The following is a 21212-nucleotide window of genomic DNA, read 5'->3' as shown; positions in this document are numbered from 1 at the left end:
CAGTTTATTGACTTCTAATAATACTCTAAATACTGTGTTTCCCTGAAAATAAGACCTAGCTGGGGCATCAGCTCTAATGCATCTTTTGGAGCAAAAATTAGTATAAGACCTGGTCTTATGTAATATAAGACCAGGTCTTTATATTATATTACATTACATTACATTACATTATATTATATTATATTTTATATTATGCCTGGTCTTATATTAAAATAAGACCATGTCTTATATTAATTTTTGCTCCAAAAGACGCATTAGAGCTGGTAGTCCAGCTAGGTCTTATTTTCAGGGAAACACAGTATTCTTTCCTGAATATTAAATAACTTAATCTTAACTAGTCTTAATAATGAAAGTAATATGAACTCATCAAAAAAATTCACATTGTGTAGAAAAAGTACAATATATAATCAATGAAAATCCCTCTTTGTTCCCAGATCAAAAACCTTACTTGCAACAAAATAACTTTTGTGGTCTAATTTCAATAATGTAATAATTCAGATGTCTAACTTTTAAATTATTAAAGGTTTTAATCCTTTTACCATGAAATACCAGATTCTGGTCAGTGCTCAAACTTGGAGGTAAAGACCTTTCTGTGTAATTAATTGCTCAGTAACTTAATATTCAGTAATGACACTTCTAATTTTTCATATCTGAATGCATATGAAGGATATGTCAATGGATGGAGGCAACCTTAAGGGATAGGAGTCTAGTCTTTATCTGTGGATTAAATTGTAGAATTCTTGGGTTTTTCTTTTTGAGGTGAACCAAACCACAAAACGATGTCTCAGGAAGCCTATTTATGTGACAACTAAGAAAAGATAAACACCTGTAAGTTGATGTTTAAAGCCCAAACTAGTTTTGAAGTAACAAGAAAGGGAAAGCTAACAGTTCAAATTTCAGTCACTTTTCATCTAAACCTATCAATGTGTGCACTGGTCCATTAATTATGTGGCTCAGCACAAAATGATATGTTAGTCTTCCCTTTTACTCTAGGATAACAGCTGTGAGGTAAGATTTTCATTCAGGAGAAAGAAAACTATTTCAAATATTTTAATTTATTTGTTGGTCTCAAGAATTTACCTAAGTCATGAATGAAAAACTAATAATTGAGGATCAAACCAGTTGTTTTGTTGATCACTCTGTCAGAACCACAATAAAACTGGAGAGGTGATTTAAAGCCTGGAGAGGTGATTCTAATGGACCTAGCTTTTCTAGGTTAATGAAGTATTCTAAAGTAGAGGTTGGCAAATTATTTTCTGTAAATGGCCAGATGGTAAATATTTTAGACACTGCAGGCCATACAGTTTCTGTCACAACTACTCAACTCTACCATTGTGCAAAAGCAGCCATAGATAGTACATAAATGAATGATCAAAGTCAGATTCCAGTAAAACTTTATTTATGAACACTGAAATATAAATTTCATATAATGTTCACATGCCACAAAATATTATTATTCTTTTGACTTTTTCCCAACCATTAAAAATGTAAAAATCATTCTTAGCTTACCGTTGCAAAAAATCAGGCAACAGGCTGGATTTGGCCCGGCCATAGTTTGGTGACTCTTGTTCTAACAGATTATTTTGATACCTGTTGTGTGGATTTGTTTCTACACTTCAAAGAAACAACATGTCACTGAGATTTTTTTTTTCAAATCTTTTTAAAAATATTTGATAGATTGTAAAAAGCCCATCAGTAACTTGCCAGAATAAATAAATGGAATTATGCCATTTAAAACATGTCTTCTAAAAAAACAAAAAAACTATTTGGCACAGACAATAGTATAATGGTTACCAGAGGGGAGGAGAGGTAGGGTGAAGGTAAAGAGGGTCAAATATATGTAATGGAAGGAGACTAAACTTTGGGTGATGAGCACACAATGCTATATTAACAGATGATGTATTATAATATTGTACACTTGAAACTTATATAGCAACCAATGTTACCCCAAAAAATTTAATTTTAAAAAAATTGGATAGATCTCACAAGAAAAGATAAAATTTATGTCTTCTGGATGAACCCAATTCAATGTCATTAGACCACATTATTATTGTAGTAGTCCTTAGTAGAAAACATCAGTTTTTAGTATAAAATCTTTGGTTCCATTTATTGTATATAAATTTCCCATGCTAATAATTTTTTAGAAAAAAAGCAATTAAGTTTGGCCATTTACTAAATTGCCTATTTTTGATGAGTTTTAAATGTATGTGCATGTGTATTTTTTGAAATTTTAAATTACATTTATTTTTTGAATAATGAATATACACATGATTTAGAATTGGAAAGGTATTATACCTAGTAAAAAGTTCTAATCTCAAGCCTACTCTGCAGTCACCCAGTTTCCTCTTCAGAGGCAAGTAATGTTAACAGTTATATGTGTGTGTGTGTGTGTGTGTGTGTGTGTGTAGAGAGATATCTTTATATATATATATATATATATATATATATATATATATATATTACATTTACAATTATATATGTATGTTTATTTTATAAGTTATGTAATGTTATAACCATTATGTTTTTAAAATATATACTTCTTTCTGATGACAAAAGTTAAGCAATACATATACATATTATAAATTCAAACATTGATGAAATGTTTAATTTGGGAAAAAAGTTCCATATACTTCCACCCACTAGAAAAGGAATCTTATTATATATTTTTTTATTTTTCCCCTAACTTTCACATAATTTAACAAAATATGGTCATTCATTACTTCCTGTTTTACAAATTCGCTTTTAAAAAGAATTTAACAAGCTATTTTGGAAAGCTCTACATGAGTATATATTGACCCCCTTGTTTTTACAGCTATTACTCAATTGTATGGACATATTATAATTTGTTTAACCAATATCCTAATGATGGATATTTGTATTATTCCCTGGTTTTATGGAATTCAGTGCTGCCAGAGGATTCTGAAAAGATGGCATCAGTGTAGTATTTGAATCTCCTTGAAACCCCTCATTAAGAACAAAGGGCAAGTAGGATATGAACCCCAAAATCCATGGACAACATCTACAAAAAAGTCTAGTGACAACGTATTCTTATGAACCCTAAAATATAAATGGCTGTGGACAAATCACCAACATCTGCAAATGCACTAAAAACTTCATGGGACTGAAGGTCCACAGTTGGGTGTTGACGCAGTGTGATTTCTACCTAGTGCTCTGAATATCAAAGTGAAGAAATTCAATGAAACACAGGTAAATGATGGATGTAACTATAACTCCCTTAAGGTAGCCAAATGCCTCGTCATCTATTACTGACATGCATGAATGGATGAACAAGATTCCTACTGTCCCTAGTATCCAGCAAAACCACAGCCAAGGGAACAGATTTGGCAGAATCAGTGAGGAAAAAAGACTTTGCTGAGCTTGACTCTATTCTGGAACAATGAAGAGATTGGAGAGGTGTATAATAAGTGGGAGTCTCCCAGTATGCGTGCGTGCGTGCGCGCGCGCGCGCGCACACACACACACACACACACACACACACACACACACACACACACACACACACCACGTCCCTGCCTTGAAGGGGTGAGGGGCAGCCATGTGGGCCACCTGTGAAATAGCACCACTCTCACTTTTTTCACTGACCCAGTGAGGGGAGGAAAGGGGTGAGCCCCAAGGGGCTCTTGCTTCTGGCTCCAAGCACCCAGTCACACTACCAAGGCACAACCCACTCCAGGGACATTGCCAGGTGGGGACTTGAACTGGTATTGTACACCTGTGAAACGGTAATGCAGGTATCCTAAGTCAAGCTCAGGGAGGAAAAAAACCACCCAGGGAGAAGAGCAAAAGCTCACTTGATCTTGATTTTCAGTATGGATACACATGGTGAAAGCAGCGCCTCACACACTCACAAATAATAAACATTTCATGGGAGAAGCAGAGAAAAGGTAAGGGGCTTTTTATTGCCCTGAGAAATGGAGAACTCGATTACTAACGAAAATTTTTCAGGGCCTTTCTCAGAACAGTAACAGAAACTGAAGGGGACACTATAGGCTATAATTTGTGGATACAGTGGAACTGTGGGAAGGTATGGAGATGATGAAATGGTCTAGATTCTGGGTCGTAAAAATGCTTAAAACTAACAAATCAAAATATGCTTTCTAGATAAATTCCCCAACCTGAAGAAAAACAAAGTAAAGCCCAGATTCAGTATAATAGGCACAATAGTGCCACCGAAAAACGTTGAAATTAGAAGAATATAGGTGCTATGGTCTGAATGTTTGTGTCCCCCAAAAAATTAATATGTTGAAATCCTAACCCCTAAGATGATGGTGCTAGGAGATGGGACCTTTGGAAGGTGATTAGATCACCAGGGTGGAGCCATCATGAATGGGATTAAAACAGGCTCCAGAGAGATCCCTCTCCCCCTTCTACACCTGAGGACAGTAGGACATCGGCAGTCGATAACCTGGAAGAGGGCCTTCTCCTGGAAATGACCATGCTAACACCCTGTTCTTGGACTTCCAACCTCCAGAACTATAAGAAATAAATTCCTGTTGTTTATCAGCTACCCAGTCTGTGGTATTTTGATATCACAGCCTGAATGGACTAAGGCAGTAGGAAACCATATTTTTAACTACTTGGTGAACACAACAGACTCATGTGCTCTAGACCTATAAAGATACAAAAGTTATCTTGGCCCACACTGCCCTCTTAAATGTATAGAAATACCAATTTCTCAGAAAAATGAATAACAGTAAAAGATTGCAATCAAGTCTCATACAGAGTTACTTTAAAAAAACAGAATAAGGAGAATTTCCCTACAAACAGTGAAAACATTACAGAACGACTTGCCCACAAACAGATGAAAACTGACCCTAATAGTCTAAAATAAGCTTAAATAAAATGATAGAAGTTATGAAAGAACAACATAAATCAGTATTAGAAAAACTAAAAACTGAGGTGATTAGAGAAGCAAGAATTTTTTAGAGATGAAAGAATTAAGAAAATAATTAGAAATAAAAGCAAAAAAAATCATTTCAGAAATGAAGGTTAAACTAGAAGGATCACACAACCAAAAACTCAATGTCGTATGACACCTAAAGAATTTAATGGAAGAAACACTTGAGAATCGAAAATAAGTGAAGGAAACTATCAACAAAATGAAAAGGCAACCTACACATTGGGAGAAAATACCTGCAAATCACATATCTGACAAGGGATTAATAATCAAAATAAATAGAGAACTCATACAACTCAATAAAAAAAAAAATCCAATGAAAAGATGGGCAGAGGATCTGAATTGAAATTTTTCCACAGAAGACATACAGATGGCTAACAGGTACATGAAAATGTGCTCAACACAAATCATCACGAAACTGCAAATCAAAAAAACCACAATGAGATATTACCCACACTTGGGAAAATGGCTCTGATCAAAAAGACAAGAAATAACAAATGTTGGTGAGGTTGTGGAGAAAAGGGAACCTTCGTGCACTGCTGATGGAAATATTCAGGAAAACTAGCCATAAGAAAACATCAATAAACTTGTAAATTTGAAATAATACATAAAAGTATACTCTTTTATGTATTATTTCAAATTTACAAAAAAATGAGAAATTAATAGTAAAATAGAAATGAAAAGGCCTATCACTTGGAAACTTGAAAATATAGTATTGAATAATTCTTAGATCAAGTCAAATTGCAGATTTCTTGAGAATAAAAATAATGAAAATAAAATATATCAAATCTTTGAGTTATCTGAGAAAAATTTATAACATTTAATACTTATAAAAATGAAATTCACAATAATCAGATAAAACATTAAAAACTAAGAAACAACAACAAAGCAAATCCTGTCCCCTCAAAAAAAAAAGCACAAGAAAAGACTAAATAAAAATAAAAACTGAAATTAATGCTGGAATTCCTAGCATTTAATTTCTAGAAATTTAAGCTAGAAAACAAACAATAGAATTAATAAACCCAATTTTTTTAAATTAAAGTTTATTGTAGTGACAATTGTTAGTCAAGTTACATGGACTTCAGGTTTACAATTCTGTAATACATCATCTGTATATCACATTGTGTGTTCACCACCTGGAGTTAGTTCTCTTTCCATCACCATATATTAAACCCCATTTACCCTCATTTACCGCCTTTACCCTCATTAACCCTCTTCTCCCCTTACCCTCTGGTAACCACTAAACTATTGTCTGTGTCTGTGAGTTTTTGTTTCTTCATTTGTCTTGTTCTTTTGTTGTTTTCAGTTTTAGATACCACATATCAGTGAAACCATATGGTTCTCTACTTTGTCTGATTTATTTCGCTTAGCATTATAATCTCAAGATCCATCCATGTTGTCGCAAATGGTACTGTTTCATCTTTTCTTATGGCAGAATAGTATTCCATTGTGTATATATACCACAACTTCTTTATCCGTTCATCTATCAAAGGACACTTCGGTTTCCATGTCTTGGCCACCGTAAATAAAGCTGCAGTGAACATTGGAGCATCCATGTCTTTATGGATAAATGTTTTCAGATTTTTTTTGGTAGATACCCAGGAGAGGGATTGCTGGGTCATATGGTAATTCTATTCTTAATTTTTTGAGGAACCTCCACACTGCCTTCCATAGCAGTTGCACCAATCTGCATTCCCACCAACAGTGTATGAGGGTTTCTTTTTCTCCACAGCCTCTCCAACACTTATTACTATTAGACTTGTAGATGATAGCCATTCTAACTGGGGTGAGGTGATAGCTCATTGTGGTTTCTATTTGCATTTCTCTGATGATTAGTGATGTTGAGTATTTTTTCATGTCTATTGGCCATTTGTATGTCCTCTTTGGAGAAATGTCTCTTCAAGTCCTCTGCCCATTTTTTAATTGGATTGTTTTTTTTCTTATTGAGTTGAGTTCCTTATATATTTTGAATATTAGCCCCTTATTGGAGGTGCTGTTTGCAAAAATCTTATTCAGTTGGTTGCCTCTTTATTTTGTTGATAGTTTCTTTTGCTGTACAGAAGCTTTTTAGTTTGATATAGTTTGATATTTTAGCTTTTACTTCCCTTGCCTTTGGAGTCAAATTCATAAAATGCTCTTTGAACCCAAGGTCCATAATTTTTGTACCTATGTTTTCTTCTATGCAGTTTATTGTTTCAGGTCTTATGTTTAGGTCTTTGATCCATTTTGAATTAATTTTGGTATATGGTGAGAGATAGCAGTCCAGTTCACTCTTTTGCACGTGGCTTTCCAATTTTCCCAGCACCATTTATTGAAGAGGCTGTTTTTTCTCCATTGTATGTTTTTGGCTTCTTTGTCAAAAATTATCTGTCCATATTTATGTGGGTTTATTTCTGGGTTCTCAATTTTATTCCATTGGCCTGTGTGTCTGTTTTTCTGCTAATACAATACTGTTTTAATTATTGTTGCTCTATAGTACAAACTGAAGTCAGGGAGTGATACCTCCAGCATTGTTCTCTTTTCTTTAAGATTGCTTTTGCTATTTGGCGTCTTTTGTGGTTCCAAACAAATCAGATGATTTTTTGTTCTATTTCTTTTAAAAATGCCATTGGGATTTTGATAGGGATTGCATTAAATCTGTATATTGCTTTGGGTAATATGGTCATTTTAACTTTGTTGATTCTTCCAATCCATGAACATGGAATATCTCCATCTCTTTGTGTCTTCTTTAATTTCTTTTTAAATGTCTTATAGTTTTCAGTATATAGGTCTTTCACATCCTTGGTTAAGTTTATTCCTTGGTATTTTATTCTTTTTGTTGCAATTGCAAAAGGAATTGCGTGTTTTTTCCTTTATTTTTCTGAGATTTCATTGTTAGTATATACCGTGTTTCCCCGAAAATAAGACCTAGCCAGACTATCAGCTCTAACGCGTCTTTTGGAGCAATAATTAATATAAGACCCGGTCTCATTTTAATAAAATATAAGACCCGGTATTATGTTAATTTTTGCTTCAAAAGATGCGTTAGAGCTGATTGTTTGGCTAGGTCTTATTTTCGGGGAAACACGGTAGGAATGCAATGGACTTTTGTACATTGATTTTGTAGCCCACAACCTCACTGTATTCATTTATTGTTTCTGATAGCTTTCTGATGGAATCTTTAGGGTTTTCTGTATATAGCATCATGTCATCTGCAAAAAGTGACAATTTAACTTCTTCATTCCCAATTTGGATGCCTTTTATTTCTTTCTCTTGCCTGATTGCTCTGGCTAGGACTCCCAATACTATGTTGAACAACAGAGGTGATAGGGGACAGCGCTGTCATGTTCCTGAATGCAGAGCAAAGGGCTTCAGTTTTTCACCATTAATTATGATATTAGCTGAGGGTTTGTCATATATGGCTTTTATTATGTTAAGGTATTTTCCTTCTACACCTATTTTATTAAATGTTTTAATCATAAATGGATGTTGTATCTTGTCAAATGCTTTTTCTGCATCTATTGATATATAATTTTTGTCCTTTATTTTGTTTATGTGATGTATCACATTGATCGATTTGCGTATGTTGAACCATCCTTGTGCCCCTGGGATGAGCCCCACTTGGTCCTGATGTATAATCTTTTTAATGCATTGTTGCATTCGATTTGCTAGAATTTTGTTTAGGATTTCTGCATCTGTATACATCAGAGATATTGGTCTGTAATTTTCTTTTTTCTGTGTTATCCTGATACCAAGTTTTGGTATCAGGATAATGTTGGCCTCATAAAATGAGTTAGGGAGTATTGTCTCTTCTTCAGTTTTTTGGAAGAGTTTGAGTAGGACAGGCATTAGATCCTTTTTGAATGTTTGGTAGAATTCACTAGTGAAGCCATCTGTCCCTGGACTTTTGCTTTTGGGAAGGTTTCGGATGACTGATTCATTCAATTTCCTTACTGGTGATTGGTCTATTTAGATTTTCCAGTTCTTCGTGATTCAGCCTACGAAGGCTATGTGTTTCTAAGAACTTGTCCATTTCTTCTAGGTTATTGAATTTGGTGGCATATAATCCTTCATAGTATTCTTGGATGATCCTTAGTATTTCTGTGGTATCTGTGATAACTTCCCCTCTTTCATTTCTGGTTTTGTTTATTTGTGTCTTTTCTCTTTTTATCTTAGTGAGTCTAGCCAAGTGTTTGTCAATTTTATTAATCTTTTCAAAGAACCAGCTCTTTGTTGCATTAATTCTATTGTCTTTTTGTTCTCTATTTCATTTAGTTCTGCTCTGATTTTTATTATTTCCTTCCTTCTGCTGACTTTGGGTTTCATTTGTTCTTCTTTTTCTAGCTCTTTAAGGTGTAATGTGAGGTTATTTATCTGGGATTTTTCTTGTTTCTTGAGATAGGACTGTAATGATATAAATTTCCCTCTTAAAACTGCTTTTGCTGCATCCCAAAAATTTTGGTAGGATATATTTTCATTGTCATTTGTTTCTCTGTATCTTTTTATCTCTCCTATTTCTTCTTTGACCCAGTTGTTCTTTAAAAGTATATTGTTTGATCTCAACATATTTGTAGTTTTTTCCTGCTTTCTTTTTGCAGTTGATATCCAACTTCAAAGCCTTGTGATCAGAGAATATGCTTGGTATGATTTCAATCTTCTCAAATTTGCTGAGGCTAGTTTTATGTCCCAATATATGATCTATCCTTGAGAATGTTCCATGTACACTAGAAAAGAATGTATAGTCTAATGTTCTAGGATGAAATGCTCCATAAATGTCAGTTATGTCCATTTCACCTAATGTGTCATTTAGGGTTGATATTTCTTTATTTATTTTCTATTTGGATGATCTATCCATAGCTTTCAATGATGTATTTAGGTTCCCTACTATAATTGTGTTTGGGTCAATTTTTCCCTTTAGTACTGTTAGTATTTGCCTGGTATATTTCGGTGTTCCCTAATTGGGGTATAAATATTAATGACTGTTATGTCTTCTTGTTGTATAGACCCCTTTATCATTATGAAATGTCCATCTTTGTCTCTTATTACCTTTTTTATCCCGAAGTTTGTTTCATCTGATATCAGTATGGTTACACTTGCTTTTCTCTGGATACCATTTATTTGGAGTGTCAGTTTCCACCCTTTCACTTTGAGTCTATATTTGTTCTTGTAGCTGAGATGTGTCTCTTGGAGGCAGCATATGGTTGGGTTTAGTTTTTTGATCCAATCTGCTACTCTATGCCTTTTTATTGGTGAGTTCAGTTCATTCACATTTAGGGTGATTATTGATATATTAGGATTTCCTATCATTCTATCTTTGGTTTTCTTGTAGGACTGTGTCTCCATTGTTTCTTTGCCTTTTTGTTGCTGCCTATTATTTCAGTGTGGTGGTATTCTATGATTTTTCTCTCTGTTTCTTCTTTTATTATGTTATATATTTCTATTCTGGATTTTTTTTTGAGTGGTTATCATTAAGTTTATGTAAAAGAAAGTTTCATAGAGTATTCCATTTTCTTCAACATGCTTACTTTCTCCATTCCCTTATGCAATTTCTGACCTTTATTCTCCCCCTTTTTATGTTTTTGTTGTCACAAATTATCCCTATTCATGCTGGTCAGATAGCCTCCTTCAGTATTTCTTGTAGTGCAGGTCATGTGTTAGAAAATTCCCTCAGCTTCTGTATGTCTGGAAAGGTCTTTATTGCTCCTTCATATCTAAAGGATATCTTTGCTGGATATAGTATTTGTGGCTCATAATTTCTCTCTTTCAATAGTTTGAAATATTTGATTCCACTCCCTCCTCGCTTGTAGAGTTTCTGCTGAAAAAATCTGATGGTAGTAACCCAACAGGCTTTCCTTTATAGGTTACCGTCTTCTTTTCCCTGGCTGCCTTGAGGATTCTTTCTTTGTTGTTAATTTTTGACAGCTTCAATAAAATGTGCCTTGGAGAAGGCCTGTTGGGATTGAGATAATTAGGTGTTCTATTTGCTTCTTGGATTTGAGGATCCAGTTCTTTCCACAAGTTTGGGAAGTTCTCATCGACTATTTGTTTGAATATATTCTCTGTTCCCTTCTCCCTTTCTCCTTCTGGTATGCCCATTATTCTTATATTGCTCTTTCTGATGGAGTCAGAAAGTTCTTGTAGAGTTCTTTCATTTCTTTGAACTCTCAAGTCTCTCTCTTCTTCTATCTGTGTCATTTCCAGATTTCTATCTTCACTGTCACTGATTCTCCCCTCCATCTAGTCAGCTCTATTACCTAAGCTGGCTATTTCATTCTTCATTTCTTTTATTGAGTTCTTAATCTCCAGAAATTCTATTTGGTTCTTTTTTAAAATTTCAACGTCTTTGGTAAAATGTTCATGTTGTTCTTAGATTGTGTTTCTGAGTCCATTAAACTGCCTGTCTCTGCTTTCTTGCATCTCATTGAGTTTTTTCAGAACTGCAGTCTTCAATTCTCTGTCACTTAAATCACATATTTCCATGTCTTTAAGTTCATTTTCTGGAGACTTTTCATTTTCTTTCTGAGCTGCCTTGTTACCTTGGTATTCATGGCAATTAGTGAATTATTTCTCTTCCTAGGCATCTACAGGAGTGGCTTCTGCAACAGGTTGGTAGGAAGACATCTTTCCTTTGCTTTCCAGTAGGTGTTGGTAGAATGTTTATTTTCTTTCCAACTGCAGCCTTAAATCTCTTTCATGCTATAGTGTTGTATTTTCTCTGCACTGTTCCGGCTTCTCACACAATGGGGGGATTCCCTGGAAAGTGGGCTTCTCCTGTGTGAGCAGGTTTCCTGGGACTCAGGGCACCACCTCTGTTGGGGAATGTGGAAAGCTTCTGAAGTTCTGAATGTCTTCCTGCACCAGATTCAGGGCCTGTGTGTTTCAGCAGCTCTGTTTACCCCTGCAGGGATCCACCCAGATAGGTGGGGGTGAGGGTGGGGTGGGCTGTGAGAGGTGGCTGTGAGCAATGGCAGTGACCACCAGCACAGCCCCCGGGGCTCCCTCCCCTTTACCGGAACTAGTTGGGCTGAGTCTGTGGCTGCGGGCCACAGTTCTCAGAACTGCAAATATTCTGTTCTTTTGATCTGACACTGCTACTGTTCCGCTTCTAGCACCAGGCAGGTGGGAGTAGGGCGAGCTCTGGGATGGTAGGAGGGGGCAGCTAGGCTCCATGCCCAAGCCTTCTGTTCTCTGCTCTGCAGTGAGGGCTTAAACTGCTGTTTTCACCCTTCTTCCTTCAGTCTTTGCTCCCAGGTCTCTGCCATGAGTGTTGGGTTCAGCTGTATTATATGCTGATCCTCAGGCGGGACTGTGGGCCATAAGCGGAGCCCTAGCAGTCCAAGTTCTTCCCTCTCCCACAGCTGCGGTAGTTCCGGGATGCAGCGAGCTCAGAGCACCGATCTAGGTCTGCATTCTGCTCCCCCATGGTCCGCAGTCTCCACATTTCCTGCTTCCTCCTCCCCCGCTCACCCAATTTGACCAGCTTTAGATGATTTCAGTTGCGCATTTCTTAGTCTTGTCTGTCTGCTCCACAGGGAGTCCTTTGTGGAGTTATAGTTGTTCAATTTGTTGTAAATTCCAGGGGTGATTTCAAGAGGCTCACCTCACACCACCATTTCTATGATGTCATTTCCTAAATCCAAAATTTGATCATTTGTAAAAAATAATCTACCTGAACAAATCACTAGCTAACCTAATCAAGGGGAAAAGGAAGATAGCACAAATATACAAAATTAGACATGACAAGTAGGGAATTGTGATCAAAACAGAACGAATTTAAAGTATGAGAGGTTATTTTCTATAACTGCAAATAAATGTGAAGACTTAGTTAAATGGATAATTTCTAAGAAACCTACAATTTATCAGACTAGCATCAGTGCTATAACCTCAAAAAAATGAATTCAGTCAGCAACTTGAATGAGCTTGGAAAAAGAATCTTCCTCACAGACCCTCCAGCCCAGCCCAGCCAACGACATGATTTCAACCTTGTAAAGCCCTGAGCAAGGGGCCCAACCAAGCTGCACTGTACTTGCACTTCTGACACACAGAACAGTGAGATAATAGGTGGGTGTTGATTTAAGCTGCTAAATTTGTGTTAATTCGTATGGCAGCAATAGACAATCAACACACCATGTTTCAAAATCCAGAAGTAAAAAGGGGAAAAAGTATAAATGTAATAACCTAAAATTTAAAAATTTTACAGGCAAGAAAAAAAAACAAAATATTTCAGATATGACGAATGGCAATATATTTGCAACTTACATGAATAAAATTTAATATATCTAAGATAAAGAGCTTCTAAAACTAGAGAAGAAAAAGATGCACAGTCTTAAAGGAAAATGGACTAAGCGAGTTCATAGCAAATTAAAACTACCTTGAGATATTTTCCACCTGTTAGGTGCCAAAAATCTGATAACATATTCTCATGGCAAGGCTCTCGGGACACCTACATTCTCATACACTGCCAGTGGGAGTACAAAATAAAATAAAGCCTATATAAGAGAATTTGCCAATATCTAATAAAACTATAAAGTTAACCTTTGACCCAGAAATCCCACTTCTAGAAATCTAACCCAAAGCACCTGGTCAAAAAAATAAAAAGAAAAGTATGATGTACAGTTGACCCCTTGGTCAATGTGGAGTTTAGGCGTGCTGACCTCCCACACAATTGAAAATCTACATATAACTTTTGACTCCCCAAAAACTTAAGTCCAGTCAGCCATTGGTATGTGCAGGGAATTGGTTCCAGGATCCACGTGGATACCAAAATCCACAGATGCTCAAGTGCCTTATATTAAATGGCATAGAACAATGCATATAGTCAGCCCTCCACTTCTGCCAATTCCCAACCATGGATAGAAAATAATTGTTTTGAGTGCGGTTGGTTGAATCTTCCATGCAAAACCCATGGATACAGAGGGCCAATTAATATTTATTGGAAAAAAAATCCACATATAAGTGGACGCATGCAATTCAAACTTGAGCTGTTCAAAGGTCAACTGTATTTACATCTCCCCAAAGAATGAGTTGTCATTATTTATTTCCACTGAGGTACATATATATCAAAGGTCTCAAAAAATGACAAGGAAAAACCCAATGTTAAAGACAAACTTTCATTCATAAAGTACTATGATAACACATTATTATTAATCATGTGCATATTTTTCCTGTTTGTGCTTACATATTTTTTAATGAAAACAGAACTATTCAACACAATATATTCTGTATTTCTTACACTGGAGGGCACGACTTTTCATACAGATCAGATTAACACTTCGAAATAGCTGAGAGTAACCGTGTAGGACCTCGTAACGTTAACCCTAAAAGATAAGTTGTCGATGCTCAACTCTTTTAACCTTTTTGGCTCTTGTTTCCTGCTCTTTCTTACTTATTATAAGTTGTTGATACTTACTGAACATCCCATTACTTTCTCCCATTATCATCTTAGTCTCATGCCTTATAGCAGCTCTAAAAGAAAAAATGTTATTTTCCTTAAAAACAGCATGGAAAGTATTATATATGGAGGGATAAAAAGAAAAAGAACTTCAAGGGAGGGAAAACTATTCACAAAATATTTTTATAGATTTTGGAATAATTCCTTAACTTACATGAATATTTAATAATGAAATTATAATATGTAGTTTTATAAAGCTCTTAATATATCAAAGATTTAAAAATCACTACCAGGGGTGGCCGGTTAGCTCAGTTGTTTAGAACGCGATGTTTGTAACACCAGGATTGCCAGTTCTATCCCCACATGGGCCAGTGCAAGCTGCACCCTCCACAACTAGATTGAAACAACTACTTGACTTGGAGCTGATGGGTCCTGGGAAAACACACTTAAAATAAGCAAAAGTTTAAAAAAAAAAATCACTTCCAGAGATTTTCCGTTTAGTCTAATACTCTTACCAGTAAGCAGAAGTCATTCAATAAAATTAGCAAGCTCATACCACAGGAGCATAACTAATATCACTCTTCCCTGTGACTGTCAAGATTTTGCCAAAAGCCACTTTCTTATATTTTTCCTCTCTCCATAAATAATCTAGAGTTGTAAAAATTGCATATCATTGCTGTCTTTTGAGAAAACTAATAAAAATTACCAACATTATAGATTTTTAATAATTAATGTCTGTTTGTTAAAAGGGGTTGTTTTTAAAAAGACAAAACCAATCATTCAGTTTATAGATGAAATGTTAATTTAGTAGATTAAGGCATAAAAATGCAAATCTTCAGTTACCTTTAAACATTTATGTTCTCTCGGTCTACTTCCTATGAATTATAATTATTTTCATAAGACCACTGGCTGAAATTCTAGTTCAATAGAGAACTCAGTTGAGTGCAATAGGGAGAGAATTGTGTGTGTGTGTGTGTGTGTGTGTGTGTGTACATATGTATGTATATATAAAATGTAAAATTACGTTCAAGAATAAAGTCTATTTAAAAAAAAAAAAATAGGACCAAAACCTAATACTTCTTAAAGGATTATGTTTGGGGGCTTCCTAAATTGTTTAAAAGATCAGCATGGAGAATTCTTGTAAACAGTTCTTACTAAGTCTGTGTCCTTTTAACTTAAAAGGCTTTATATTATAATTGCTCTGTAAATATCAGAATTTTCTATATATTGTGCAGTGTACACAAAGAAGCCGACAAATGGCTTATCTTGTACTTATCAACTTGTTTATTTTTATGCCTCCAAAAGCCATGTATTTTTACAAGAGCAGCTGCTACTTTGTAAATATTTTAATGGCTTCTGTTAAGTAGAGCTGTCAGTTTAACAAACAATATTATGAAAGATTTTCATTCTTCCATGTGATTGCATATCTTGAAATGTGTTTTACCCTGAAAATCCTTTGGAAATTTTAGACTGGAAGGATATCTCCTTAGAAGGCACAAAGCCAGCAAAAGAATAGCTAGGTTTAAAGAATAATGTATAAGATCACCAGGGAAATAGAGCCATTTATTTCAGAAGACAAATGTACAACAGCAATAAGTTCTCTTAGCTCACTTCTCTTCTTTTAATTCGGGCGATTTGAAGAAATGGAAGGGTGCTGGCTTTGAGCCAGACATAGCAGGTATGAACCTTAATTCTTTTGCTACTTAATGAAGATTAGCAGACATTTGGTCGTGTCCAAAATGTCCATTGAGAATTGTGATCCATGCCACAAGGTCCTTGATATCTGGTCCTGTCAAAATGGCCATGGAGATATTTGGTCCAAAAGGTCCTTGAAATCCTTTCCTATCAAAAACATCCATGAGCATGTTTAGTCCGTGCCAAATGGTCCTTGATATTTAGTCTTGTCAAAAACATCCACACTCACAAAATATCTCTGGATTCAAGCAGCTCATAAAGTTTATTAATGCTTTTAGTTTACATGATTAGTATATAAAAACTATCATGCTTTATTGATCCAATAATTGTGTGGTGGCTTTATTGCCAATAATAACCCTTCTGAGCTGGTATAAATGGCACATGGGGTTAGGTAGCTGGGTCTGGGTTCAAATATTGCAGAAAAGCAGGAATTATATTAACTGTGCATATTGAAGACCTACAATTAGAGAAATGCACAGAAGATGACAAGTTGAGGATGAGATCTCAATGCATGGTGCGCTAATATGTCACTGGGCATTTGGTTGGATGTGGCTGGGTCATTCAGTAATGGTGGCATTTGAAAGGAGGAGCTTGGTCAAGCTGCTATGTAAAATTGCGGTGAACGTGTTGATGTAAACACTTTATAGAGCATCTCGCTTGTTTAGGATGAGTGAGAATGGGTGTGGCTCTCCGACCACGTAGCCATCAGTCATAATAGCCACCATGAGGACATACTCGGCATCTAATTAAGTCCCCTACCACTATCCCATAGCCCAGGATTAATTGATGATGTTTCCCATGAATCGATGTCCTACAGAGGTACAATCACAGTAGCCTGCAAGAAGCACCTGCTGCATGTTGTTGGAGAGGTTTTAGTGGATGTGACTTCCACTTACCTGCCAGTTGGCGTGGACCAAACAGCCTTGGCTGGTGCCTACCTACTGGCTGATCCAGCCCTGCCTAATTGGGTGTCAAATCCATAAGACATTAGTAAGGTTTCCCCTACCAATAAATCACCAACTATTGGTCAGATGGCTACAAAAGAAGAAAAACAACCCCTCTTCTTTTGCTCAGCAAAATATAGCAGCTGTATTTGAAAATTATGGCAGAACATGGCAGAAATATTATACTCACAAAAGGAAAAGCCAATGCTACATTCCAATGGTTTTTGTTATCATTTTCATTCCTTTAACAGAGAGAGGAGTAAAAGGTACTGACACTATGAAGAGAGGGGAATCTGTAGTGCACAATGTACAACTAGTCAGGATGTAGATAAAATTACAGTCATTCAAGATGGGACAGGAAAACATCAGTGTTGAAGGGGAAGTCATGAAAACACTGAGTAGTTTAAAAAGACATGGAGAAAGAACCAAATGCAACACCATTGCAAGTACTTCAAAGAACTATCTGTGATATTCATGATGAAAAGTTCCTGCTATTGCTACCAGAATGAAAAGGATTAAAGAGGCAAGTAAATAGAATTCCAAACAGACATTGACCTTCAAACCCAACTTCACTGCATGGACTTCAATTCCAGTGGAGTAGAAAGTGACCAGAGGTGAAGAACCATTACTTCTGCATGATTCCAGTGCTCAATATGGTGAAAGAACTCTTACTCGCACAACATATGACAGTATTTGATATTTAAGTGCCAGCACCACATTATTTATTCAGTGATGGCACCTTCAAGACCGCACCAGCACAGTTCACTCAGTTATTTGCTGTGCATGGTGTAACGCTAGGTTGTACTGTGCCATTGACTTATGCACTAACAATGAAAAGGAGAGAAGACACATCTACATCTATATATGTATATGAATATAGATATAGACATGAGAGTACTTGCATTTGCATGGTAAAGGAATCTTAAGATTAACCCTTCATTGTACATCATGGATTTCAAGACTGCAAATATAAGTGCAAGTCAACTACTTCTACCAAATGCACAAGTAAAAGAAGGTTTGTTTCACTTTTCACAGTCACTGGTGAAAACTATCCTCCTTGAGTCTAACATGAGTATATAACAACGGAAACTTAACACCCATAAGTGTGCATCCATGTTGTTTGGACTTCTGTTTGTGCCAAACGAAACTTGAGTACACTATGGAGAAAGCAGAAGAAAATTCAGATGATCTAATGGATTATGTTCAGAGTGTATGTCTATGGAAGGCATGGCAGAGGAAGAAGATCAGAAGCTCCAAGATTTCCACCAGAAATTTAGAATGTTTATAGATTAGTACTGAACAGCCACTACAGGATGAACAACACAATGGAAGGCTTGCATAGCAAACTTCAAAAGCTAATGGTAGTATATCATCCTTCAATTTGGAGATTTATTGAAGTTTTAAAAGACAAATGGCAAATCAGTGAACAAGTTATCATCCAGGTTCTTGGTGGTCATACTCAAATATAGTGACCAATTTCACAATGATACTGACAAAATCAAATTCATGTAACCAAAATTATTGACAGATACAATACATATAAAGCCAATAATCAGGTTAAGATATACTTGGGAGCAATTACTCATTGACTTAAGAGTAACCTGCCAAACTTCATTACAAGGAAGAACAAGAATAAATGTGACATCCAAATTTCATCATGAATTACAATAAAAATAACTTAAAATTTTAACAAAGTTAAATGTTTACATCATTTAACAAACCATGTACCAAATGTGTCAATGGACATTTTGGACAGGACCAAATATCAAGGACCATTTGGTGTGCACCAAATGTCTCAATGGATGTTTTGGACAGGACCAAATATTAAGGACCTTTTGGCATGAACCAGATGCCTCAGTGGATGTTTTAGACAGGACCAAATGTTCTGCTAGGCTTAATAGATACTGGTTAGAGCAAGCCAATTAACCTCTTTGACCCTCAGTTTCTGTATCTGCAAATGGGACAATGATACATAACTTACAGGGTCATTATGAGAATTAGAGATAATATATATAAAGGGCCTAACTCAATAAAGATAGCAATTATTAGTCTGTCTTTCCTACTTAGCAACCAGGAGTCTCAAAATCATTTAGTCTTTACATTTTTATTCACTCACCTTATCTCTTCCCTCCTTTTTCTGTCTACTTTGTGGACTTCGGAGTGAGATAATATTTTAGGAATGATCTAATTTATCACTTTTATTGAATAAATGAGGGAACAGAAGCTGAGAGATTACATGACTTCTACAAGATCACAAATACCATGTTTCCCCAAAAATAAGACCTAGCCGGACAATCAGCTCTAATGCGTCTTTTAGAACAAAAATTAATATAAGACCCAGTCTTATTTTACTATAAGACCAGGAATAACATAACATAATATAATATATAATATATAATATATAATATGTATAATATAATATAATATAATATAATATAATATAATATAATATAATATAAATAACATATATAATACCGGGTCTTATATTAATTTTTGCTCCAAAAGACGCATTAGAGCTGATTGTCTGGCTAGGTCTTATTTTCGGGGAAACACGGTATGTATAAGTTTTTCTGTAATCATACTTATAAAGGATTTATCAGAAATTGTATTTGTATTTGATTCAGATCTTAATCATTTTTTAACAGAACTCCTGGGGCCTTTGGACAGAGGGGATATGTTAAATGAAGCTTTTGTTGGCCTATCTTTAACACCTCACCGAGAAGACACATTTCCAGATAACTTTTCTTCAATCCATAGACATATTATTCAACAAAGAACATTGAATGTCTCTTCTAACAGGTAAAATATGTTCAACTAAGAAAATTGATCCATAAAGGAAAAGTATTTAGTATTAAACAATTTAAGTATTCCTCATTTAAATGCAAACTAATAGTTAAGCAAGGATATTTCAAAATGTCAAGGGAAAAAATGTGCATTTTCTCATGACTAAGACTTTGCCGTAGTTTGATCATGCAAGAGCAGGCACGATAGAAGTAGAATTAAATGTAAACAGAATATTGTTATAATGAATGTTATTCCAGGCCAAAATGAAATTACTATAATGTATTGAATTCTATTTGTATTCTGTTGTGACATTTTAAGATTATTACATTATTAAAATACTAATTTTTAGCATGTTTAGTTTAAATTATAATTTATATGTTCATACCTATGCAAGCTTGCCATTAGTTTTTGAAGTCTGATAAATGATAATTTAATATCCAGCTTGCCACATAAGGATAAATGTGAAATTAAAAACACTAGACAAAGTAACAGTATTATTTATAATGATAATTATAATGTTCATTATGATGATGATAATATTGTAAAGCAAAGGTCAGCAACTTTTTGTGTAAAAGGCCAGATACTATGCTTTGTGGGCCATACGGACTCTCACAACTACTCAACTCTGCTGTTGTAGTATGAAAGTAGCTACAAACAATATATAAATAAATGAAAGTGGCTGTGTTACAAAAAAACTTTATTTACAAAACAGGCAGTGGGCAGGTTTTGGTCCTTGGTCTGTAGTTTACATACCTGCTCTTGAAGATCCCAACTATATGCAATGAATCATGATGAGGCCACATTTTTCATATATATCATATGCAATGTATATGAATATGATATGATACGATATATCATATAATATATGAAGTAGATGACATATGGGAATCTGTGATGTTCTGGGATTCCTCCCATCTTCCCACCATCCCCAAGCTAGTTCAATCTTGTAGTTTCACTAGGGTAGGACAAGCTGTGAAAACCAACAGCTGACTTGATTTGGAGCCTAAGCGTGGAAAAACCCCACTCAGCAGCATTGTCGATAAAAATAGCAAACTCACCATCAGTAAAAGCAACAAACTTGAAAGGACATGAACAGGAAAAGCCACAGTTCTAACCTGCTTACTGGGTCAAGTAACAAAATGGCAGACTAGCCAGAAATTTAACAGAGCAATCCTGGAAATGAGAGAACCAAAGAGGGTCTATTAAACTCCACACATTTCTGATGGAGTTGTACGACCTCATTTTTTTGGCTCTCTTTTGTCTTGCACAACCCTAAAATTTCCCCTGATGCTTCTTTCCTCCTTCATACCCAGTTGCCAAAAGGTGCCTTTCCTTTGCTGCCTTTTTGGTCACCACCCAGCTCCCCACGCCAGGAGCTCAAAATCTTCCCTTTCAAACTATTTGATACTTTTAATGTTAAACCCCTTTAGTGTAGTTCATGCTCTGACCTACAAAAATACAAAAATACCAGGACTTGGAGAGATCATACACTGGGATTTGG

At 35.4% G+C, this 21212-nt stretch overlaps 1 protein-coding gene across 10 annotated transcripts in view; it reads left to right on the top strand.

Moving 5' to 3' along the window:
- WDPCP (WD repeat containing planar cell polarity effector) overlaps positions 1-21212 on the top strand; it is a 385676-nt gene that overhangs the window by 325374 nt on the left and 39090 nt on the right. For all 10 annotated transcript variants that reach the window (XM_074332051.1, XM_074332049.1, XM_019717842.2 and 7 more), the window contains one exon: positions 19573-19726. In XM_074332051.1, coding sequence (XP_074188152.1) covers positions 19573-19726 — 154 coding nt within the window. The remainder of the gene's footprint in view (positions 1-19572; positions 19727-21212) is intronic.

The sequence above is a fragment of the Rhinolophus sinicus genome, linkage group LG05, assembly GCF_036562045.2.
Source record: "Rhinolophus sinicus isolate RSC01 linkage group LG05, ASM3656204v1, whole genome shotgun sequence".
In the NCBI taxonomy this organism is placed as follows: Eukaryota; Metazoa; Chordata; class Mammalia; order Chiroptera; family Rhinolophidae; genus Rhinolophus; species Rhinolophus sinicus.
Note: the sequence above shows the minus strand (reverse complement) of the source record. Positions and strands in the feature narration are given on the sequence as shown.